This window comes from Solanum lycopersicum, chromosome 6 (assembly GCF_036512215.1).
Source record: "Solanum lycopersicum chromosome 6, SLM_r2.1".
NCBI lineage: Eukaryota > Viridiplantae > Streptophyta > Magnoliopsida > Solanales > Solanaceae > Solanum > Solanum lycopersicum.
In genome coordinates, this window is record NC_090805.1 from 34,841,160 (window position 1) to 34,859,038 (window position 17,879).

At 37.2% G+C, this 17,879-nt stretch overlaps 2 protein-coding genes across 2 annotated transcripts; one reads left to right on the plus strand and one right to left on the minus strand.

The window, feature by feature from the left end:
• The first annotated feature begins 1,442 nt into the window (after positions 1–1,442).
• On the plus strand, positions 1,443–4,307 carry LOC101256386 (Mn-superoxide dismutase). Its single transcript, NM_001330621.1, has 6 exons — positions 1,443–1,772; positions 2,592–2,638; positions 2,712–2,837; positions 2,949–3,005; positions 3,554–3,631; positions 4,019–4,307. The coding sequence occupies exons 1-6, from the start codon at positions 1,487–1,489 to the stop codon at positions 4,109–4,111; spliced, it is 687 nt and encodes a 228-aa protein (NP_001317550.1). The 5' UTR covers positions 1,443–1,486; the 3' UTR covers positions 4,112–4,307.
• A 214-nt stretch (positions 4,308–4,521) lies between these two features.
• LOC101256679 (tRNA (guanine(26)-N(2))-dimethyltransferase) lies at positions 4,522–16,628 on the minus strand. The gene is made up of 6 exons (XM_004240821.5): positions 16,012–16,628; positions 9,482–9,682; positions 9,316–9,412; positions 8,285–8,485; positions 8,063–8,125; positions 4,522–4,964 (listed from the first exon to the last, which is right to left on the minus strand). Exons 1-6 carry the CDS (start codon positions 16,611–16,613, stop codon positions 4,839–4,841), a joined length of 1,290 nt encoding a protein of 429 aa, XP_004240869.1. The 5' UTR covers positions 16,614–16,628; the 3' UTR covers positions 4,522–4,838.
• Between the last annotated feature and the right edge of the window lie 1,251 nt (positions 16,629–17,879).

A 17,879-nucleotide genomic window follows, 5' to 3' on the forward strand; every position in this document is an offset into this window, starting at 1 on the left:
GAGGACTCACACCTGCTCATCATACTCATTTGGGAATTTAGTTCATTAGATTGGATATATTAACATATTCCAAGATTCATTATCTTCATTCCCCTCGTGTCGGTACGTGACACTCCGCTCCTCAATATACTATCCTGGTGTCGGAACGTGACACTCCGATCCTCATTCTATCCTGGTACCGGAACGTGGCACCCGATCCATATTTTATCCTGGTGTCGGAACGTGACACTCCGATCCTCATATACTATCCTGGTACCAGAACGTGACACCCGATCCATATTCTATCCTGGTGTCGGAACGTGACACTCCGATCCTCATTCTATCCTGGCACCGGAACGTGGCACCCGATCCATGTTCTATCCTGGTGTCGGAACGTGACACCCGATCCATATTCTATCCTGGTACCGGAATATGGCACCCGATCCCCTAATCTCACCACTTTCGTTCATCAAGCCTTCTTTTATACCAAGGCATCATCATTAACAAAGTAGATTAGGGTTTCTTTTCAAGATTTGGGATTCAATAGCTTCATCATGCTTATTTATTCACAATTACATATTCACATTATTCATGCAAGCATACAATTAAGCATATAGAAGGTTTACAATACTACTAACACATATCATTCGCTTTTAAGAGTTTACTACGAATAGCATGAAAACCATAACCTACCTCCACCGAAGAATTGAAATCAAGAAAGTTAATCCTCAAAGCTTGGTGCTTTCCTCTTCTCTCGATCGGTTCTCCCTCTCCCTTCTTGTTCTTTCTGTTTTCTTATTCAAACCCTCTTTCTTTTACCCTAATTAGTATATAATTAAGAATAAAAGATGGCAATAATACCCCACGAATTAACTTAAGGTTACCTCTTTTAACCCCCAAGAATTTGAGTTATTAATATAAACCCACAAAATATATAATTATAGCAGGAATAGTCCAAAACGCCCCTTTAAAACTTAACCAGAAATCCGACTCCAACTGGGATTATGCAAACTGTGACGGGCCGTCGCGCCTGCGACGGTCCGTCCTGCTGTCCGGCGCATAGTTCAGAAACTTGATTTTGGGTGAATGGCCTGTGACGGTCCGTCCTGCCACTCCGTTACGAAGTTCAGAGAGTCGATTTTCAGTACCCAATTTCAGATTTTCTAAGTGTTTTGAAACGAGACCCTGCGACGGTCCGTCGTGCCCATGACGGTCCGTCGTTGGGTCCGTCGCCTCAGCCTGTTTTTCCAGAATAAAATCTGCTGCTCAAAACGACTAAACAGGTCGTTACAATACAAGTAGAGTCGTCAATACCAGCTTTTAAATCAGTTTGACCAGCTTTTAAACTGAGCCAAACAGACTCTTAGTCAAGATTACAGGTGTCGTGAGCTCCATAAGCTATCTCCACTTCTCCACCCTCAAGTATTAAACGACCTGGCCTGGCTGGCAGAATCATTTCCACCACATCTCTCTACTAGAAGCATTTAGAAATTAAAAATAATCGAAAATGGCTCTTCGGACTTTAGTGAGCAGACGGACCTTAGCGGCAGGGCTAGGGTTCCGCCAACAACTTCGTGGCGTTCAAACCTTTTCGCTCCCCGATCTCCCATACGACTATGGCGCCCTGGAGCCGGCAATTAGCGGTGATATAATGCAGCTCCACCACCAGAAGCATCATCAGACTTACATCACTAATTACAATAAGGCCCTTGAACAGCTCCATGATGCCATCTCCAAAGGAGATGCTCCTGCCGTCGCCAAATTGCACAGTGCCCTCAAATTTAACGGCGGAGGTATCTCCATTTCTCTCTCTCTTTTGTTTTTTACTGAATAATTCATTGATTTGAATTTATTTGAGGAGGTTCTAGACACTTCGCTTTTTTACACTTTGTCCGTTGCTATGGTTTGTTGAATTTGATTGATTGATTGTGTTATTGCATTTGTTTGAGATTAATTGGATTTGAATTGAACTGGATTTGAGAGATTGATCTTCCTAGTATTAAAACGGACTAGGTGGTTCTTTAATTTGATGGTGTATTACTCTCGGTGGAATTAATTATCTCAGTTCAATGAGAAGAAATTAGGAGGAGTCCAATTTTGGACCCTCTTGAGGTCTGATTGAATGAATCATCATGGCCGATGGCTGATATTTTTCTAAATACAAATTCTGGTTGTGGTAATGATGTCAGTTGACTGCTGAAATGGTCTTTTTGCTTTTCTGGATAATGAGAAATCCGTAGATATACAGTAATTAGTTACAACTTTGGTGGTCCAAAAGATAAACCTCAGATTGTCACAAACTAATATGCTGATTATCATCCCAGAAGTATGTTGGTTCTGCACTTCCTCTTGCAACTTGTGTTGAGTCTCCCACATTGGCTAGGGGATGGGGGACTATATGACTTGGGCAATTCTTACCTCCAGAGCTAGTTTTTGGAGTGAATTAGGCCCAAGGTTCATTTCTTTAACAAGTTGCACTTGATTTGCATCCATGCCTGAAATCCATTGATGTGGCCAAACAACCAGTTGTCAACGAATTGTTTGTGTTGATTTCATGAGTAGTCTTTCTTATATCCAAGTTGACGATTTTATTTTTTCAACTTTTCACACAGGTCATATTAATCACTCAATTTTCTGGAATAACCTTGCCCCTGTCAGCGTAAGCTTACTCCCTCATTACTTGATTGTTCTGCTTTGAGGGGGAATAACATAACTGCTTAATCATATTGCAGGAAGGTGGTGGGGAGCCTCCAAAGGGTTCTCTTGGCTGGGCTATTGACACTAACTTTGGTTCACTGGAAGCTTTAGTAAAAAAGATGAACGCAGAAGGTGCTGCTTTACAGGGCTCTGGCTGGGTGGTAGGTCTCGCTTCCTTTTCTTGGGGTTTTGTTGGTCAGCTTATGTTGCTGCAAATCAAGCTTTGGATTGTACCTTTTATTTATTTATTGAGCTTGAATATATGTTTGCAGTGGCTTGGTGTGGACAAAGAGCTTAAGCGCCTGGTGGTTGAAACCACTGCAAATCAGGTGATTGATGCATGTTCTGTTTATCCTAAATTAATAGATAGCTGAGCATCATCTTCAACAAGTGAAGCTGATGCCTCCACTTTGTTGCCTTGACTTAGAGGTTAATATTACCCAAGAAAGTGTGAAAACAAAATACATAAAACTGCTAAATTCTTGATTGCTTACAAGTCTTAGAGCTGTAGACTAAATAATCTGACTTCCATTTATTATTAGCTGCCATAATTGATAGATGTATTTTTTATGTTAATTGATGCTGTCTTTGCTCGGTCTGAGACTCTGAGTTTTCCTCTTTGGTTAATGAACTTCTCTAACCGGTCCTTTAGGATTATTTGCATTTCCCGACCTCCTTGGTCTGTCAGTATTCTGCAGTCTACATCATACTGTCCGGCTTTAACTGTAGATGGGTCTTATTTTTTATCTTTTTTGACAATCCTTTTTATACAGAGGAATGTATAAGAATGTTGGCATATGCTTTCGCAATAGTTGCTTGTCAGGTTGTCTTATGAATTATGATAGGGCTCATTTTTGGGATTATTTTGTTCTTGCAGGACCCTTTGGTTTCTAAAGGAGCAAATTTGGTACCTCTTCTGGGTATAGACGTTTGGGAACACGCATACTACTTGCAGGTGATTTGATTATTCTGTTTCAGTCTTTAGTACCCAAATATCATGTGTCTACAATGTTGTGATAATATTCGTGATACTACCAATGTTTTTTTTCCAAAGCATGATTGACGTTGCTACTTCTTGCAAGCCAAGATTTTCTCTTTACTTGTTGGTGGAGTTAACTATATGCTTTTGACCTTTGTATGTTGCACAGAACTGAAAAAAAGGTTTAATAATAAGGGTGAATGAGCTTCTATGCATGAATTTTTTGAAGAGCTTCTTGTCTTTTGTCATAGTTTATGGACAGAGATGTTTTCAAAAGCCATTTTTATTAAGTTGGTAGTTTTCATCCAAATATTAGAATTATTATTGAACTTGACTGATTCGCTTTGCTTTTTTGTAATGCAGTACAAAAATGTAAGACCAGATTACCTGAAGAATATATGGAAAGTTATCAACTGGAAATATGCCAATGATGTTTACGAAAATGAGTGCCCCTGAACAGGGACCATGTTTGTAAAAGCTTATGATGTGAAATAATAGCTGAGTGACACGAGCAACCTATTTTTCTCAAGTTTTAGTTGCTGGTTGATGTAATCGATGTATGGATCCCAAATAAAACTACTTTTTATCTCGTGAGTTGTGACTCAGTTTCTTGGACATCCAGTTCATGCAAATATAGTAACAGGTTGAAGTTCGTAGCTGATTTTACTGAACATCTGCGTCTCTCCTGTGTCGATATTCAGAATAAGCCTGTATACTACTATCACCGCGCTCCATACTATTGCAACCTTAGTTCCAAGGTGGTAATGTTACTACATAGCTGACCTAATTGATCCTGATGTAATGATGTTAATTGCAGCTGATTCTAAATGGATCTACTTTACAAAACTACATGAGCAACAAACACCTTAATCTCAATGTAGTTGCATTGGCTATGTAAATCGTCCATATTCATTTCACACACTTTTTTTTCTCCAACAAGAGCTAAATACGTTCTCAACTTTCACCCAAGTGTTACATATTTCTTTATACACCCAAGCTGGGGTCAAAAACATGATACGCTAAACTTAGCATAACTCTGCCTAGTTAAACCAAAACTAGGGGTGGATCAGCAACCTCCAAATTTCTGAATTGCTCCCGTGGAAGCAGGTGCATGCACAACGTGGAATCACTGATTTTTTCAAGCCTTTTGCAACAGTAATGACTCCCCTTCATCGAACGAACTTTAATGGCACGAGCTCATTTCAGCAGCCTGTTGGAGATGCTTCACAATCTTCACACATACAACCATGGGGCAGTCTGTTTTAATCGCATTTGGGGCAATATGGGATCTGCTAACAGCATAACCTCCCTGCAATAAAACCCTTGATGATGTTAATCTTATGTCTAACGCTTGTAACAAGTAATAAATCTAAGGGCGCAGATGTCAAGGAGATTATGCTTAAAGTTCACTGATGCAATAATGCAACTGCTCCATCAGCAATGTTTAGGCACATGAATAAGAAAACCCAACAACATCCTCAGTATAGTTCCACAAATGAGGTTAGGGGAGGGTTTTGTGGGTAGAGAGGCTTTTCTAAAAGGCCGTCGACTTGAGAAATCATTTTCCAGAAGTAGGTTTTGAAAGAAATGCAAGTGTAAAGATGAAAATATTAAAGAAAGAAAAGTACTGACGGCAAAAATAGTGAAGATAACTAGTAACAGAAACAAAAGCAGTAAATAAGATAATATTAGCATAATAATAATAATGGAGGTTTATTCACAGATACACTTGGCACAGAACAGGCGATATTGGCATAAAATCACCCGAGGGAGAGAACCCATGCAAAAACATCATTTACTTGTGAGCTAAAAACATCTTTGCTCCCAAAGCCTGAATAAAAGACGTCCTGCACAACCCGTTCAACCCACCTAAATGATTATATGGCAGTTTACTCCTACAGATTGTGTGTTAAGGCCATTGCACACGATGCCTATTTTACTCTAAATATAAGTTCCTATTAAAGTTTAAAAACGTTGAGTTTAAATTAAAAAAGTAGTCATATGTTATTGAACATTAACTTTTTTATGTTCAGGTTATTTAAAATTGACTAACATTTTTGTATGAATAAGCATTTCACAGAATTATATTAAATATGATTTAGCATATTGAGATACAACAAATATATTGTGGTTGATAAGTTGATTTGTATATGATGTTACCATTTTCAAAAAATACACTTATTATAAAGGGTGTAATTTTTCTGAAGTGAGCACTAAAGTGGTGCCACAAATTATAGTTGAGTTTATTATTAAGAGGAGAACTTTTAAAAACAAATATTTCTTGTACTTCAAATACTTCATGACTAAGCTTTAAATGTCAGCTGTGCATTAGGAATTCAAATTCAAAACAGTTCAATTTAATGTTCTCGTATTTTATTTATTTGAATTTATTGAAAAGGTTCATAACTAATTGAAAAGATCTGTAGAATCTCAAAGCAAGTCGCAGCAAACACTATATACTCTTGGAGGTACTTACTCAAGTAAACATATGTCAATTCAAGATTGTAATCAACCTACATCATATTAAGATAATCAAACCCCGATCACAAATAGTCCATGGGTTCTATAATGCTCCACGAATTAAAATTATTGAAAATTGCATATAAATACAAAAGTTATTTTGCCTTTTTTTTTTTTTTTATAAATGTAGTAAAATAATTTCATTTACAAGGCATCAACCAAATGCAACAAGTACAAATGAGATGTGGTAGCTAGCTACCAATACATGAGCGAAATGTACTTGAGACCAGGGAACTAACGATGTCCAAAACAGTAGCGGTACTATTAACAGGGATTATAGGTTACTCCATAAAAAAACAAATTGCTACCTGAAGTCCAAAACATCTAGTCTAATGTATAGGAGATGAGCTTGGTATGGAGAAAACATCTTCTGGAAAATGTCTTCCAACTTTCCCATGTTTGGTCGGTCAAAATGTTTTGGATAATATTTTCTCTAGGAAAACAAGTTCTTTAACAAATGAGGAAAACGAATTCCATAATGGAAGTAGAGAAAACAAGTTCCATAAGTGGCATTCCAAGTCTATTGTCTCATCCCACCACACTTGAGCGCCCCCCCCCCCCCTCCCCCTCCGTCCATAGTGTTTTACTGGATTACATATAAATGCTCTTGGGACTATATTTTTTTGCTTATTTACCAAACACTAGAAAATAAGTAAGACACCCACTTATTTTTCAAGAAAACACCAAATACGCCCTTTAAGTTCCATGAAACTATAAACTTGGTATTAAATACTTTCATAAACAAGCATTTTCCCTAATATTTGGTAGGAAAACATCATTATGCTCATCTAAGGCTGGTTAAACTTCAAAACTATTCAAAGTTTTCTTTCCTAGCTTTACATGTTGTTGTCTGGCCTAACATGTTAATACGTTCATTCAATGAATTTCATTTCCATCAACAAATTTTAGTCTAATATCAAAATGTATGTACAAATAAAGAAGGAAAGTATGAGTGCTGGTTTTATTGGAGAGTTGATTAGGCCATAAAACGATCTGGAAAATGATCCCAGCAACTATTTATTGGTGTATCTGGATAGAGAGGAATAACATGTGGTGGTGTAAGGGTTCAGAAACAAGCAGCTTTGATATTTAGCTTCAGGAGAATCCGGTTTTGGATTTGTTTTTGGCCAAAAAAAAAAAAAACACCAAACGCTGAATCATTTGAAGAAGCTTTCATATGCATCAAAGTTAATAAATTCAATATTTACTACTTAATCCTCATGTCACTTTGTTTGTGTAGTTTTCACTTGACACGGAGTTTGGGTTTAAGAAAGTAAAAGATATTTTTGAATCTATTAGTCCTATTTTAAAGATAATAGAATGTACCAAAATGTCTTTTAATCTTGTGGTCTTAAACATGCCATGCTGAATGTAAGAATTAAAGAGTTGTCCAAAAAAAAAAGTAATTCTTTTTTAAACCGACTAGAAAGTAAGACAAGCTCATTGAAACAAAGGTAGTAACTATTTTTATATTCTACTAAAGGTATTTAGGAAGTAGATTGTGTTTCTGTCAGCGGGCGAGTTGCTCGCTGCGACCACTGTTTTGTTCAATTTGTTTTGGACTAGTAAAGTGTTCTGCTCTAAATCAAACTCTAAGGGGTCTTTTAGCTGAAGAAGGCCATAGAGACACTGGTCAAATATTTCAATACCTACCTAAACGACTCTTTCATATTTCTTTTACATTTTGTAGTGGCCAACACCAATTACAGTTTACAAGGTCAAGCGCGTCAGACTATCTTTCTACAAATCTTAAATATTGTAAAAAAGGGACCTAACTGTTGCGGAATAAATGAAACCGTTATATTTACGCTCAATATGGAAAAGTAACTTTTGATTAAAGAGAAAGAACACTAAACTCTCCATGTAATACCTACACTAATGACATACCTCGTGCAGGCTGTTCATTATCACACTAAGGGGAGGCAAGTTAAGTTTAGCCCGACTTGCTATCTGCAAGTGATAAAACATAAATTGAAGTTCAGAATAGGGTAAAAACAATCATTAACTAAAATAATGCAAAAAAATGGAAATTGCTGATGGTCCCAAACATTTTAAGTAAATTATTCTGATAATAAGAAATAATAGTAAAGAAAAATTGTTTAGTAAAACCTCATCTGCATTGAGGTATCCAACTGGCAGTTTGGGGTCACTCTCGTCAATCATCTGTTTCAATAGCTTTTCTAGGTTTTTTCCTTCTTCATCACCAAACCATCCCCACTGATCAGCCAAACTCATCATTTCTGTTAAATGGGGAGCACTGTGAAGAGGCCCAGTCCAGAGGGGTCCTGAAACTACAATTGAACGCTTAACCTGAAAAGAAGTGACACGCTTAGGCGTGAGCCTGATGATAATTTTGTTTGACTATGTGCACACACAATTCCACTCATTTATAGGGTTACTATCAGGGGCGAATCCAAGGATTTATATCTGGTTAGTTCCAACCTTGTGGTTCTTACTGTTGAACCACTCATTTTAGTAACTTTCCACAATATATCTGTACTCCATAATAAAAAAGGTTGGGATCAGTTAAACCTATTGACTATATGCATCATCCTCTGTTGCTACTAGTTTTAATATTGACATTTGATTTAATTTTAAGAAGACTACACTAACAAAAGGTAAATGAGGATTTCAATGTGTCAGACGTGTAGAAGGAATAAACCAGACAAAAAAAAGAAGAAGAGAAAAAGCAGTTAATTAAAAACAAGAGGGACACCAGACATGCCCATCCCCATGCAGAAAAAACAAGTAGGACATGGGATTCGAACTCTTGATCTCACTTGTAGAGGTGCACCAAATAACCATTGCACCATAGGTCTTTGAGCTTGTGTGCACATATATATTCTTAAATCATTTTGAAGAGATGTAGCATTGTTATAAATAATCTAACGACGAGAGCATGGGTGCATGTGAACCCACAACCCTCCACATGGATCCCCCCAGGCTACTATACATTTACTGACATGATCGGAGTAAAATCTTATGCAAGATATTATGACAATTAAAAAAAGGGGTTAGGAATGGAAGTTAGTGGCATTGCACATGTCAATGTCAAATAATTTGATGATGGATAAGTACGCCCTAAATAGTTCTTGATGCAAAATACCAAAATCAATATCCTATGAGGTACGAAAGCATACATTTGTACTACAAGGGCAGCTGATCTCACCAAGTTCATTCCAGGAAAATGCTCGAGTGTTCCCACATCGGTTGCAATAGCTGATAAAACCATAATACCTGTCATGAGAAGCTAAGGCATCATCACCAAGTACTAATGAAATAACTCCGTTAAAGTCCACAACCGACCTGCTAGACAGAGACTTTCCACGCTTGACTTGTAGCAACACTCTAAACACAGGCCCATGATATGAGTAGTATGAGAAAAGTGGAACAACATGATAACCAAGAACTGAAGCCTCTCTAACAGCTCCACCTATAAGCATCCGGAGACCTATCTCATTTGAGTACGGCAAAGGCCGAACATATGCTCCATAGGCAGCTAAGGACCTACAAAGAAAGAATGAGTTTTATGATCATCCCAGCACAAAGACAGGAGTCAGTAAATTTAAACAACTACTTGGAAATAGCTATTGCACTATAGTCCACAAGTAACTCCATACTGAGCCTAAAACAGTTCTCCCTTTTGTTTCTAAAATTTGATATGTTGGAATTGAAATTGACAAAGTTGATACAGGTCATCAGACTGATCAAGCTCTTGCTGCAATGAAGCTTCACAATCAAAGGAAAATCAGAGACAAACACAATCAGTTGTTCGATTCTCAGATAGTCTACACTTCAAGTGGCTCAAGAGATGAAAGTTTCACAACCTTTGGATCAAGCAATATAAATTTTAATCCTAACCATCCAAACTCATTTAGAAGAGCTGATTTGGACAAACAGGAAAGGGACAAGTGGAAGCAGAAATGAGGCAAAAAATAATCCAAATTTCCCTTGACAGATTTATTCAAAGGTATAATACATATATTGGACCCTAAACTTGGCTTTAAATTTTAACTTTGACCTCCAACTTTCATAATTCACAAACAGACTTTCACTATCCAACTTTTAAATAAATAAACACATGAGTCCTAAATGACAAAGTACACGTAGGACACCACAAATGACATGTAAGACATGTGTGTCTATTTGTTCAACTTTATACAAGTTTAAGTGTCTACTTATGCACACCCAAAGTTGAAGGGCATAAATATGATTTGAACCCAAGTTAAAGGGCATATTTATGTATTATGCCTTATTCAAATTCTGTACAAAATAGTACATACATAGCTGTCCAAAATTGGATTGTAGTGATAGCCAATCAGATTCCATACACGTACGGGAATACTTTTGTTTTCTTCTCTTTAGGTATTCTCTATATATACATTACAGTTGAATGAATAGAAAGCAAGAAAATTTTTCCCATTCTTAGTCTCTGATTTTCTACATGGTATCAGAGCAACCTTGAGAATGTCATCTCATTGTTGCCTCTTCTTCCCTTTTCTTCATCCCTACTCTCCATCTCTCAGTTCAACAATGGTGACAACAACAGATCCCACTTCTGGTAGCTCTACAGGCACTGGAACTCTAAACTGATCACACTCATCCTTTCTATCTTCATGCTTCAGATTCTCCAGGAATGAATCTTGTTAACTCACCCTTTAATGGGAAAGGTTATGGTGGATGGAGGAGATCAATCTTGATAGCTCTTTCAGCTAAGAATAAGGTTGGGTTCATTGATGGTACTCACAAAGAACCAACTTCGATATCACCAGATTTCAAGCTATGGAACAGACGCAATGACATGGTCCTGTCATGGATGCTCAACTCTCTTTCAAAAGAGATAGCTGACAGTGTTATCTACTCCAAGACAACCAAGGATCTATGGAAAGAACTTGAGGACAAATTTGGCCAGTCCAATGAAACACAAATCTATCACCTGCAAAAGGAGTTGAGTGACTTGGTGCAGGGTCCAAATGATATTGCTGGCTATTTCACAAAGATCAAAAGTCTCTGGATGAGCTTGATGCTTTGAACAGTTCTATCAATTGCTTATGTGACTGCCAATATGGTGGAAAACGAAAAATGGCCAAGTTTATTCAAGACGAGAGATTGATCCAATTTCTTATGGGTTTGAATGATGTCTATGCTGCTGGAAAGAGTAACATATTGATGCTCTCACCTTTACCCTCTGTGAATCATGCATACTCGCTCCTAATGCAAGATGAAAAAAAAAGGGAGGTGTATATGAGCACACACTATCCAGGAAACTCTGCTTCTTTCTTGGCCACAAATCAGAACACTCTTGGTCAAAGATCTGGATATTATGAGTCCAAACTCCAAAGGAAAAAAAACCACCATTATTTATTCTCACTGTAAGAAACCTGGGCATTATGTGGATAAATGCTATAAGATAATAGGTTTTCCAAGTGTTTTCAAGTTTACTAAGACAAAGAGGTTCCAGGGAAGTGTGAAGAGCAATGTTGCTTACATAGAAAGAACACAAGGACAAAATGGAGCACATTTTAATGGAGAAGGACGGGGACAACATTTCACCCAGGATCAATATTCACAACTGATTCATATGCTTCAGAATGTGAGGGTGAATCAATCAGAAGGTTCAACTGGTGATGCTTCAGCCAATGCAGTGACTTGTGCTGGTAAGGTTTTCAATAAAATACCTCATAAAGTTATTAATTTAAATCAAAGAACCTGGATATTGGATTCAGGTGCTATTCAACATATGTGTTTTGATACAAAGATCTTCTTAGAACTCAATACTCTTAAGACTCGTGTATTTGTTGATCTTCCTAATTCTCATAGGGTCAAGGTTACTCAAGTTGGAAGTGTCCCTTTACATACTAAACTCATTTGAAAGATTTCTTATTTGTTCCATCATCCATGTTTCAAATATAACCTCATTTCAGTCTACAAGTCGTGTAAATGGTTAAGTTGCTTACTCATTTTTTCCTCTTTTGGTTGTTTTCTGCAGGGCCATTCAATAAAGAGGCCTCTAGCATTTGGTAAAGCAAGAGCAGGGCTATATCTCCTAGAGTCAAGTTTCCAGTACCTTAAGAGTTCCGTCTGCACATCAGTTAATTTGTGCAATCAAGAAAAATCTAGATGTCTTTCTGTTTCAAGCACTTTTTCAGTTCCCGTAAAGAATGCTTCTGATGTAAGGCTGTGTCGCCTTAGATTGGGGCATATGTCATTTCATTAATGAAGAATATTTGTTCAGTTCTTGATTCTCCTCTTTATTTTAATTCTAATTGCAATATATATACCTTAGCAAGACAATCCAAGTTACCTTTTCAATCTAGTAATATCAGTTCTAAGAAGATCTTTAAACTAATCCATATTGACTCTTGGGGGGCGTACAAAACTTTTTCTCATGATGGATACAAATATTTTTAACTATAGTGGATGACTATCGTAGAGCAACTTGGACTCATCTTCTAAAACAAAACAAAAAGTAACGTTTTCACTGTCTTAAAGTATTTTCCGGTGTTGGTTGAAAGACAATTCAACGTCAAAGTTTAGATAATCAGGTCCGACAATGCATTGGAATTGGGTGGAAGCAACCTGTCAGCTGAATTTTTTGCTTCACAAGGTATTTCTCATCAAACCATTTGTCTTCATACTCAAGAACAAAATGGTGTTGTGGAGAGAAAACACAAGCATCTTCTCGATGTATCGAGGGCACTACTTCATCAATCTAAATTGCCTATTTCATATTGGGGAGAGTGTGTCTAAACTGCTACATACCTTATAAATCGATATCCCTCTAAAGTCCTTAAAAACAAAACTCTCTATGAGGTTCTATTTGGAAGTCCTCCTAATTACTCGTATCTTAGGAGCTTTAGTTTGTCTATGCTATGCTAGTACTGTGGTGTGGGGCACAATAGGGGGAAAGTTGAGCCCAGAGCCATTCCATGTGTCTTCATAGGCTATCCTCATGGAAAAAAGGGATATATATTGCTTGTTTCAGATACTAGAAAGATAATAGTTTCCAGTAATGTCAAGTTTCATGAAAATATTTACCCTTTCCCACCATCTCAAGTTCACAAACCTCATTCCCAACTCGTATATTTACCACCGAACATTCTATCTCACAAACTGACTTTCTGCCGAACATTGAATCAGATCCTTTTTACCCTCAAAATCGTGAACGTGAAAGTATGAATGAGGTGCCTAATACATCACATTTGGAAACAGAATTTGAATCACAACACGTTGATACAGGGAACTCAGAAGGAGTTGACTCTGTGACCTTGCATGAGACGCAAGATATTTCATCTTCCATAGTCACGCAAAGAAAGTCAGACAGAATACACTAGAACCAACCTACTTAGAAGAGTATGTCTGCAATGCAGTTCTTTTGACAGATCTAACCAATACTTGTTTCAGTCGGCCTATTATCCCTAAAAGCTGTTCTTTTGCTAGCCTATCCACAACAAATCAACAAGTCTTGAACTCTATTTCAAACATAACAGAACCAACTTCTTATGCCCAGACAGCTTTACATCCGGGATGGAAATTAGCTATGGAAGATGAAATTAGAGCACTCCTTGAGAATCAATCTTGGGAAGTCATGGAATTAAGGAAGGAAAGCATTTCCATGCAAATGGGTTTACAAAATCAAGCATAATTTTGATGGAAGTATGGAGAGGCTAAAAGCAAGATTGGTGATTAGAAAGATATTCAGAAGGAAGGTACTGATTTTAGTGAGACTTATTCACCGGTTGTCAAAATGACAACTATTAGGTGCTTATTGACTATAGCAGTGAAGCAAGGAAGGAATATTTCACAACTAGATGTCATTAATGCATTTTTACATGGAAAAATTGATGAGGAAGATTTCATTAAGTTTCCAATAGGAATGCAATCACCTAGTTCCCAACATGTTTGCAAACTCAAGAAGTCTTTATATGCACTTAGACAAACATCAAGGCAATGGTACTCAAAATTCGCAGAAGCTTTAAATTTCAAAGGTTTTTGCTCATCACTCAATGACTACTCACTTTTCTTCAAGAAATCAAGAACTAATATCTCCATTCTAGCTGTCTATGTAGATGATATTATTCTAACAGGAAACAATGAAGCAGAACTAGTGCAGCTAAAAAGTTCTTGCATTCAGAATTTAAGCTTAAAGATTTGGGAATTTACACTATTTTCTAGGACTTGAAATCCTCCGGGAGCCAACAGGAATAATAGTAAGTCAAGGAAAGTTTACTCTGGAGGTTTTAAATGAGTTCAATTGTGATCATTTACCCTAGTCTCTTCTCCACTCGATCCATCTTCGAAGTTGGATTTCTTCACTTGTGGTTTGTTGACTGATCCAACTTCCTATCAGAGACTCCTTGGAAAATTGAATTTATCTCATCCACACTAGGCCAGATCTCTCTTTTGCTGTTCATCATCTAAGTCAATACATGCAACAACCAAGAGGACCTCATTTTACAGCTGCATTAAGAGTACTCCGATATCTCAGGTCAAATCCAAGCCAAGGAATTTTCCTATCTCCTGATCCTTCATTCAAATTACTTGCTTTTTGAGATGCAGATTGGGGTTCTTGCCCCCAACACTCGTAGATCAATCAGCGGATTCTTTATCAGCTTAGGAGGATCCCTAATCTCATGGAAATCAAGGAAGCAGGCATCTGTTTCTTTATCCTCTGTTGAGGCAGAGTATAAGTCTATAGTTGTTTCAGAGATCACTTGGCTCACTCTATAACTCACGGATCTTGGAGCCACTCCTTTAGTTCTGATTCCACTTCATTCTGATAGCCTAGCCTCGATCCATATTGCTCGCAATCCTGTTTTTCATGAACGAACCAAATATATAAAAATTGATTGTCATTTTATTAGGCAACAATTCCTTTACGGTTTGATTTCTCTTCAACTCGTCCCCTCTTCCTCTCAGCTTGCAGACTTGTCACTAAACCTTTATCGGGACCATCTCATCATTCAATTCTCGGCAAGTTGGGTCTTGTTTCACTTCCCTCCAACTTGAAGGGGGATGTTGGAATCGAAATTGACAAAGTTGATACAGGTCAACAAACAACCATCGAAGAAGAGATAACTGATCAAACTCTTGCTGCAATGGAGCTTCACAATTAGTTGTTCAATTCGCAGATAGTCTAGACACTTCAAGTGGCTCAAGAGATGAAAGTTTCACAACCTTTGGATCAAGCAATATAAATTTTAATCCTGACCATCCAAGCTCATTTAGAAGAGCTGATTTGGACAAACAGGAAAGGGCCAAGTAGAAACAGAAATGAGGCAACAAATAATCCAAATTTCCCTTGACAGATTTATTCAAATTCTGTACAAAATAGTAAATACATAGCTGTCCAAAATTGGATTGTAGCGATAGCTGATCAGATTCCATACACGTATAGGAATACTTTTGTTTTCTTCTCTTTAGGTATTCTGCATACATACATTACAGCTGAATGCATAGAAAGCAAGAAAAATTTTCCCATTCCTAGTCTCTGATTTTCTACATGATAAGTATGAGTCAAGCTGATTTTATCAAACACAAAAGAAATCCTTACCAATGAAAATATCCTCTGCAAAAAACTTCTGTCATACCAGTGCCTAATTATGAATAGTTTTAAATTAGTTTCCTGAACATTTACTATGCAGTTCTACCTAAGTCGCATCTGAGTAATCAAACCAGGTGTGATGAAGATTTATCAATCAATCATAGGTGCGAACTTCTCCCTTCTGAACCCGAATAAACATTTGACATGGACATTTTTCGGAGTTTCAAGAGGGAAAACGCAAATTAAAGAAATAAAAATAACAAAGGAACAATAAGTTTAAGCAGAACTCAACTGTTGAGGCCTATGACCACCAGAAGAAAGCCCATCGGTGGAGGTAATGTATAGCAAGCCACCCAATTTCACAGCATCCAAGGCAACTCGCAAGTAACTGGAACCGCTACCGAAAGAATCCACATCAATAAGGTCAAAATAATCTTTTCGCAAGTAACACTCAGCCAGTAACCTAGTGGCAGGCAAATGATTAACCTCCCATCTTTTTCCTTCTTCAGAACCACTTGCGACCCGAGACAAATTTCCCAAAATAATATCCCTGGTATTTTCATTTGCATCATTCGCCACCACGAAATCGGCCTCAGCCTCAGCTAAGTATCGAAGAGAACGAATTCCACATCCGCACATGGCGTCGAGAACCCGGAGACTTCCAGTGGTATTCCGGTAGAGGGCGGCGGAGAGAACACCGAGGTCACGGGCGGTGGCGCTTTCACTGCGGAAGAAGGTGTCGCCGACATCGAATTGATGGCCCCTTTCGGTATGGCAGTGAGATTTACAGGGCGGTGGAATGTTACGTTGGAATATGAAGGTTTTGATGTTTGGGTTATCGGAAATAAATGTAGGAATGGATAGAGGTTTGAGGATGAGAGAAAGAGACGACATGGCGGGAAATGGTTAGCTGGACTCATAACTATGGGTTCTTATATGCTTTTATTTTTGTAACTTTTTTTTTTTTTTGTCTTTTGGATACATAATATTGCACGGAATATATTAATAAATAAGTTATTAATTATCAGTTTAATGCATTAAATAAGAAATTAAAAATAAAAATTATAATTAATGTTCACATATCACACGTACGTTTTTTCTTCAATCAATCAGTCGTTCGTAAAACTCTAACTGAATTAGAAAATTTAAATTTCAATTCATATTTCAAATTGTAAAACTTTCTCCATGTTCTTCGAACAAACAATAGAAGTTTGATTCAAAAAAAATTTGGAACACAATTCTATGAAAATTCGTAATGTATATTTTAATTTTTTAAGAATATTCTAAATTATGAAAATGTGGTGTTAGATACAAGCGATATATTGTGTATCTTATTTCGTTCGTGAATCGTATTTCGTCTTCATTGTGTATTCAGAATGATATGGGGTGAAATTGTACATAGAAATTAAGAAACATGAGGTGAGATTCGGTATGTATCCTTTATGCATTGATATGCCGGATAAAAGTGATGAGGAAATACAAAACTTCGATGCAACAATGAGTGCAATCGTATGTGTTGAGTGTGGAAAAAGCAACGCCAAAAACTCTAAGCATTGCTAAATCAAAAATTGGTTATTCCTATTACATACCTGGAATGGAGTTGAAAAATTATACATCAGAGACAAATATTTCTATTGTGAAAGTGAAGCAATTGTACAAGGATAAGGCAACTCTAAAGGTTGTAATGAAAAAATTACAAAATGAAGAATAACTTTATAGGGAAAATGCACAAGTACCACCTCAACATATGCTCGAAACCTCAAAGACACACTTATACTATACTATGGTCTTATTACCCCCTAAACTTATTTTATAAATAATTTTTTTACCCCTTTTCAGCCTATATGACACTATCTTGTGGGCACAGTATGTGTTAACAGTTTTTACAATCTAGTGCCACGTAGGCCGAAAAGGGGTAAAAAATTATTTATAACATAAGTTCAGGGGGGTAATAAGACTGTCACGACCGGAATCTAGACCCCAGACGAGACCGGCGTCGTTGACCTCTCAGAGGTCGCAGACAAGCCTACTTACGTCATTCTTACTTTACATAGATTAATTTTAGCGGAAAATTTGGAATTTTTGATTCTTTAATCATACTTGCTGAACATTCTTAACATTTCGTAATCGTTCATCATCAACCATCTAACATTTAAGAGA

Coding starts and splice junctions, on each gene's coding strand:
- LOC101256386 (NM_001330621.1), top strand. CDS start 1,487: ATGGCTCTTCGGACTTTAGTGAGCAGACGGACCTTAGCGGCAGGGCTA. Junction 1,773..2,591: donor CCTCAAATTTAACGGCGGAG/GTATCTCCATTT, acceptor CTTTTCACACAG/GTCATATTAATCACTCAATT. Junction 2,639..2,711: donor ATAACCTTGCCCCTGTCAGC/GTAAGCTTACTC, acceptor ATCATATTGCAG/GAAGGTGGTGGGGAGCCTCC.
- LOC101256679 (XM_004240821.5), bottom strand. CDS start 16,613: ATGTCGTCTCTTTCTCTCATCCTCAAACCTCTATCCATTCCTACATTT. Junction 8,486..9,315: donor GCTGCCCTTGTAGTACAAAT/GTATGCTTTCGT, acceptor ACTTCTTTTCAG/GTTAAGCGTTCAATTGTAGT. Junction 4,965..8,062: donor TAATGAACAGCCTGCACGAG/GTATGTCATTAG, acceptor GTTTTATTGCAG/GGAGGTTATGCTGTTAGCAG.